This window comes from Dipodomys ordii, unplaced genomic scaffold (genome assembly GCF_000151885.1).
Source record: "Dipodomys ordii isolate 6190 unplaced genomic scaffold, Dord_2.0 Scaffold107, whole genome shotgun sequence".
In the NCBI taxonomy this organism is placed as follows: Eukaryota; Metazoa; Chordata; class Mammalia; order Rodentia; family Heteromyidae; genus Dipodomys; species Dipodomys ordii.
In genome coordinates this window covers 682,680-689,457 of record NW_012267323.1, presented here as the reverse complement: position 1 = coordinate 689,457, position 6,778 = coordinate 682,680, and the positions used below count along the sequence as shown (strand labels likewise).

At 48.2% G+C, this 6,778-nt stretch overlaps 1 protein-coding gene across 1 annotated transcript in view; it reads left to right on the top strand.

Moving 5' to 3' along the window:
• The first annotated feature begins 317 nt into the window (after nt 1–317).
• Nucleotides 318–6,778, top strand: part of Srprb (signal recognition particle receptor, B subunit) — a 9,883-nt gene continuing 3,422 nt past the window's right edge. The window contains exons 1-6 of the mRNA XM_013028265.1: nt 318–412; nt 804–881; nt 2,155–2,237; nt 2,438–2,574; nt 3,700–3,754; nt 6,230–6,492. Of these exons, the coding sequence (XP_012883719.1) occupies nt 858–881; nt 2,155–2,237; nt 2,438–2,574; nt 3,700–3,754; nt 6,230–6,443 (513 nt within the window). The 5' untranslated portion in view covers nt 318–412; nt 804–857 and the 3' untranslated portion in view covers nt 6,444–6,492. The remainder of the gene's footprint in view (nt 413–803; nt 882–2,154; nt 2,238–2,437; nt 2,575–3,699; nt 3,755–6,229; nt 6,493–6,778) is intronic.

Here is a 6,778-nt window from a genome sequence, read left to right as displayed (position 1 = left end):
AAGTTGAGCTTTGGAGTCATTGAGGTTCAGGCTACCCATCCTTATGGATTCTGTCACATGCCCCCACCAAAATAGGGGTCCATCCCCCAAGACGAGTTTTGTCCATCAAACTTGTTTTGTGTCAGAGCAAGTCATTGGCCCTCAAGATCAGTGTCTTTCTTTAACACTGTCTTCATTGAGTGTGAGCACACGCTCACGGGCACAGTAAGCATCTTGATGACTTAGGAAGCATAAAAGTACGTGGTCTGCTGTGGTAGGTGTCTGTCAGTACTGTTGGCTATTATTTGTAACATGGGCTGCTGTTCTGTGTTCTCTAGTGTTCTGGAAGTTCGTCTGGAGCAGAAAGAGCAGCCAGAGAGCTGTTCTCCTGGTTGGCCTCTGTGACGCAGGGAAAACGCTCTTGTTTGTCAGGGTAAGTGCTTTTGATGTTAACTTCTTAAACTTTTCACTGTGAGCTCTTGGCATCTCTTTGTAAAAGATACGTAGGCCGTCACATTGGGGAATTAATTCCTGACTTATTTTGAGGACAGAAGAACTTGTGGAAAAACCGATAAAACTGAAGATGTACAGCCATTTCTGGGTTTTTGATGTTCCCATCAGATGCCGATACATAATCTTTACCCAAATTGAAGGGTTTTGTGTTAGGATTCTGTGGCTAAGGATGACTGAACCCTTGGAGACACGGAAGCCAGCGTGCCACATCCAGTTAGTTCACACTTGGTCGGGTAACAGAATGTCACTCAGTGGCGGGAGGGAAAGGACCTTCAAAGAAGGTCCACTCTCATCTCTCCTCGTTTCCACAGCTGCTCACAGGCCATTACAGAGACACGCAGACATCCATCACGGACAGCTCTGCTATGTACAAAGTCAACAACAACAAGGTAAGTGTTCTCTGGTAGTTCTAGAATGGCATCCAGACCTGAGGAAGTGGGCACCAGCTTGTATTTTGTTGTTAAAGTTTCCTTTTCTTTCCAGCTTTTCTGTGAGTTCTTTTTTTTATTCTATTTTTTAAAATTTTTTTATTGTTATTATAAAGACGATGTACAGAGGGGTTACGAGTAATGAGTAAATGTCCTTTTGCACAATGTCACCCCTTCCCTACCATGAGTTCTGAAGTGAGCATCAATTACGTCCTTTAAAGAAGTATGGAGGGGCTGGGAAGGTGGCTCAGTGGTAGAGTGCTTGCCTCGCATGCATGAGGCCGTGGATTTGATTCCTCAGCACCACATAAGTAGAAAAAAAAGTCAGAAGTGGCGCTGTGGCTCAAGTGGTAGAGCGCTCGCCTTGAGCTGAAGAGCTGAGGGACAGGGCCCAGGCCCAGAGTTCAAGGCCCATGACTGACAAAAAGAAAAGTATGGAAATACTTTCTTCTTTTACCTCTTCCTTTTCCACCCACTGATGTTAGATCTAGTCTCTTCTTACGTGGGAACCTACCCAGTTGTACTGTGTGTAGCACAGCATTGACTGACATGTGTCTCAATATGTGGTCATGAAGAGTGAGTATTTGGAAAAAAAAAAAAAAAAAAAAGCAGGGTTGGAGCTGTGACTCAGTAGAGCACCAGCCAGTGAGTGAAAGCATCAGATACCGAGTTCGAGTCCCAGTCTTGGACCTAAAAAAAAAAATGCTAGTTGACATTTATATCCACTTACCGAAAACTGCCCAGATGATCTGAAAGGTTGTAAGGGATCCAACTGGAACTGTCGTGTGTGTGTGTGTGTGTGTGTGTGTGTGTGTGTAAGACACAGATTTCCTTCTGGTTATGGTTGGCCACAGACAAAGAAAACACAAGAAGTGGGTGATAAGTACAATATGTGAGACACTCCACAGTGTGGAATGCCCATTAGGGCTTAGATCAAGAATGGGCACAAGCCAGGCACAGTAGCTCAAGCCTGTAATCCTGGCTCCACCGGGGAGGTAGAGATTGGAGTATTGTGGTTTCACTCAGTGGCTGGGTGCAATGGCGTTTTATTAGAACGTGCTCCATGAGCATCCGTTCGACTTATTAACAACAATGAACCTTGTTCATACAACGAACCTTCGTTGCATTCATTCATGAACAGTTAGGCACCAGTCTGGTCGCCCAAATCCGACAGTAAAAGTGAACACGGAATTGGAAGGAAACACTGACGTGATATTATCGCTGCCATCCGCAGGGCAACAGCCTGACCTTGATTGACCTTCCCGGGCACGAGAGCTTGAGGCTTCAGTTCCTAGATCGGTTTAAGGCTTCAGCCAGGTAAGCAGGAAGGAAGCAGATTTGGTGACTCATTGGAGATAAGGGACCCATGGACTTTTCCCGCCCGGGCTGGCTTTAAACTGCGATCCTCAAATCTCAGCCTCCTGAGTAGCTAGGATGACAGGCGCGAGGCACCAGCACCCGGCTTTGTTTTTGGTTGCTTAAGGTACTGACGTTGGTGCTGCCTGCTCTCCCCGCAGGGCGATCGTGTTTGTGGTGGACAGTGCGGCATTCCAGCGCGAGGTAAAAGACGTGGCCGAGTTTCTGTACCAAGTCCTCCTCGACAGCGTGGGTCTGAAGAGCGCCCCGTCCTTCCTCATAGCCTGCAATAAGCAAGGTGCCTTCCCGGTTGCCGACCTGTGTGGGAGCTCCGCCCACACTCCGCTGCTCCTGTTGCCATTGTGGGAGTGGCATAGACACGGAAGCATTTAAATCCTAAATGCTTTCTAATTCTTTCTAATTTCTTATTTTTTTTTTTTTGCCAGTTGTGGAGCTTGAACTCTGGGCCTGGGTTCTGTCCCTGAGCTCTTCAGCTCAAGGCGAGCGCTCTACCACTTGAGCCACAGCGCCACCTCCGGTTTTTCGGTGATCTATTAGAGATCAGAGTGTCACGGACTTTCCTTGCCCGGGCTGGCTTTGAACTGTGATCGTCAGATCTCAGCCTCCCTGAGTAGCTGGGATGACAGGCGTGAGCCACCGGCGCCCGGCTGTTTGTAACCTTATAAGTGATTCTACCAAATCACTTGCTGAACGTTACCATTCAGCCAGTTTCATGAAGGGGAGTTGGCAGGAATGGTTCTCCTTCAGCGTGGGTAACTCCTGCAAAGGTCTCTGAACGCCATTCAGCTGCGCTTTCTTTCTGTTGGCTGTAGAGCAAAAGAGATGAGCTGGTCTTTTCTGGGCTCCTTCCCATCGATCTTTCTTCTTGTGAAACCAGCTGGACAAATACACACACTGAAAGGCCTGTAGCGGGTGGAGAAAACTTAAGTTTAATCCAATTTATTTCATCAGCCTTAACACCAACATGTTTTAGAGCTTTCTTTTGGGGAAAGCCCATAGTGTAAAAGCATTTATTCTCATAGACAAGGATGCTGTGATACAATCTCTCAGAAGAGGAAGCAAGGAAGCCGGGCGCAGGTGGCTCACGCCTGTCATCCTAGCTACCCAGCAGGCTGAGATCTGAGGATCATGGTGCAAAGCCAGTCTGGGCAAGGAAAATCTGCAAGACTCTTCTCTCCAATGAACCACCAGAAAACTGGAAGTGGCGCTGTGGCTCAAGCGGTAGAGCGCTTGCTTGCTTTTGAGCTGAGGTACAGTGAGTGCCCAGGCCCAGAGTTCAAGCCCCATGACGGACAGAAAAAAAGGAAGAGAGGAGACACTTACTGGTTTAAGCAGGAGTTTTCCTCCTGTGTGAGAAGACCCACTGTGGTATAAAATACGGCTGTGTTTTATTTCTTTACAGATATTGCAATGGCCAAGTCAGCGAAGTTAATTCAGCAGCAGCTCGAGAAGGAACTGTAAGTACCTAATAAATGCGCCAGTGTGCCTACCTCGAAGTACCTGTGCCCAGGTTCCCTTGAGCGGTTATGGGTGAAGAATAGTGTGAAATAACCCCTGTTAAATTCACAAAAAAAACTGTTAGTGGAAACAAAAAGCGGTGATGGGCGATTATACTTTTTTTGGTTGTTCATGGGGCTTGAACTCTGGGTCTGGGCGCTGTCCCTCAGCTCTTCAGCTCAAGGCCAGCGCTCTACCACTTGAACTACAGCGCCACTTCCGGTTTTCTGGTGGGTCATGGGAGATAAGAGTCTCACAGACGTTTCTGCCTGGGCTGGCTTTGAACCATGATCCTCAGATCTCAGCCTCCCGAGTAGCTAGGATGACAGGCCTGAGCCACTGGTGCCCGGCTACTTTACGATGTCAAGGAAAGATTTATGGGAGCCATTAGCTCAATTCCTTTGAGCCGCTATTACCCACACTTTGATAGTTGGAGGGAGAAGTTTTGGAAACTGGAACTACTTTCAACACACTGAGTTCAGAACAGCGTTGCTCCAGGGAGTGAAAGTTAATGTTGGCCACACAGCAAAGCATTAGTGTCAAAATGCACTCCATCAAAAGCAATTAAGTAAAAAATGCAGAAAAGCTGAGGATTAGGGAGAATAGTAGAAGAAAAACAAATTGAAACTGTTGACAGAATTGGAAGTAAAAACAAAACATAGGAAGAATGTAACCATCTGTGGCACTGTTGGTAGCCAATTTTTTTCAAGTTACTTGACAATGTTATTTACCATTTTTAGTGTTTAAGAATGTATAAACTGGGCTGGGAAGATGGCTCAGTGGTAGAGCGCTTGCCTGGCATGCATGAGGCCCTGGGTTCGATTCCTCAGCACCACATAAGCAGAAAAAACCAGAAGTGGTGTTGTGGCTCAAGTGGTAGCGCTCTTGCTTTGAGCTGAAAAGCTGAGAGACAGCACCCAGGCCCAGAAATCAGCCCTCGTGACCAACAAAAACAAAAAAAAACATATAAACTGAGCTCTAAACATCTGAATTTGAAGGAATCCAGTGTGCCCTCATATTGTACCAGTTTATAAGAACAAGCTGGAGTTTTAGCAGAAGAAATGGTCAGTATAGGGACTGGAAGTGTAGCTCAGGGGTAGAGTGCTTTCCTAGCATGCATGAAGCCCTGGGTTCAATTCCTGAGTACTACTATATAACATAGAAAAAGCCCGGAGTGGCACTGTGGCTCAAGTGGTAGGATGTTAACCTTAAGCAAAAAGCAGCTTAGGGACAGTGCCCAGGCCCCGAGTTCAAGCCCCAGGACTGGCAGAAAAAACAACAACAAAAAACAGCATAATAAAAGCAGGCTTCATTTTCCTTGTGCTTTTAGGTAAGGATGTTTTTCTCCTAAAAAAAACAAACAAACAAAAAAAAACAGATCTGATGAGGGAAATCTATAAATTCAGCTCTAAGAGTATCTTTTTTCTGTGACTTCCTGGGGCTTACTGTTTAACCAGCCCCTGATAGAGCCATCTAGTCTCTGGCCACTGATCACATCCCACACACACCTAGAGGTAGAAGAATGTGGGCAAACGCTCGCCTAGGGAGAAACGGAGAAAAATGAGGCCAGATGTGGCCCACAGAGCCCCAAGCCTTTCATTTCTGGCTCTTTACAAAGAATTGCTGGCACTGGCTTCTGACACTGCCTGACCCTGCTTGTCACCCTGTGTGCTGTTGCTGTGTCCTCTCTTGGGGTTGTCGGCACTACTGGCCATTGTGCCAAGGACCTGCGGACACATGATTTTTAGCAAGGGTCAAAAGAAACAACTCAGACGGCGGTATCCTTAACTAGCAGGTACTAAAGTAAAACCCGGAAATATTGTGAAGGCTAAAGCAGTTACATCAGGAGCCTGGTGTGCTTCATTTTGAGACGGGTCTCACCGTGTCACTCAGACCGGCCTCCAATTCTCTGTGTAGCCCAAGCTGGCCTCAAACTGTTTTTTGGGTTGTTTTTTTTTTTTTTTGCTAGTCTTGGGGCTTGAACTCTGGGCCTGTGCGCTGTCCCCGAGCCTCTTTGTGCTCAAGGATGTACCACTTGAGCCACAGTGCCACTTCTAGGTTTTCCGAGAGCATTTTATTGGAGATCAGCGTCTCATGGACCTTTCCTGCCCAGGCTGGCTTCGAACCTCCATCCTCAGATCTCAGCCTCTTTACGTAGCTAGGATGACAGGCGTGAGCCACCGGCACCCAGCTAAAAACGCTACTCTAAAGATCGTTTGGGAGGCTAGAAGGAGGCCCTGGGCTGGATGAGTATGAGAGAGCACTGCTGGCCCTTGCCATGCGCCCAGTCAGGCTGCAAAAATGTAGAGCATCACGGGTAGCTTTATGACCGGGTCTCCAGGGAGGGCTGAAGTAACTCAGGAACTGGAGGGACTTAACCGCTGCCATCTGTAACCTTTTGCCTCCTCCTGGCTTCCTTCCTTTGATCCCCACAGCAACACCTTGCGCGTGACCCGCTCTGCAGCCCCCAGCACCCTGGACAGCTCCAGCTCTGCCCCTGCCCAGCTGGGAAAGAAAGGCAAAGAGTTCGAATTCTCCCAGCTGCCCCTCAAAGTGGAGTTCCTGGAGTGTAGCGCCAAGGCCAGCAAAGGGGACCCGGCCTCTGCCGACATCCGGGACCTGGAGAAGTGGCTGGCCAAGATCGCCTGAGAGGAAGGGAGTGTGTGTGTGTGTGTGTGTGTCTGTGAGTGTGTGTGTGCATTAGTGTCAGAGAGAAAGGACGACAGCTTTGAAGAAGGGCTGTGGTTTTCTGGGTTGATAAACACGTGTACAAAACGTGCCTAGTATGTCATTGTTCTAGAAGCACATCACCATGGACCCCAGGGCGTGTTCCATCCCCTCTGCCACGCGCTCAGTGGCGGGCCAACATCTCGGGACGTCGTAATGCGTCTGCGCAGAGCAGGTGGCTACCGCCCGAGAGATTGCCCGTCCCTCTGCTTCTCGGCTTTCGTGGCTTTTTTTTTAACGCCCTCACCGCACCCCCT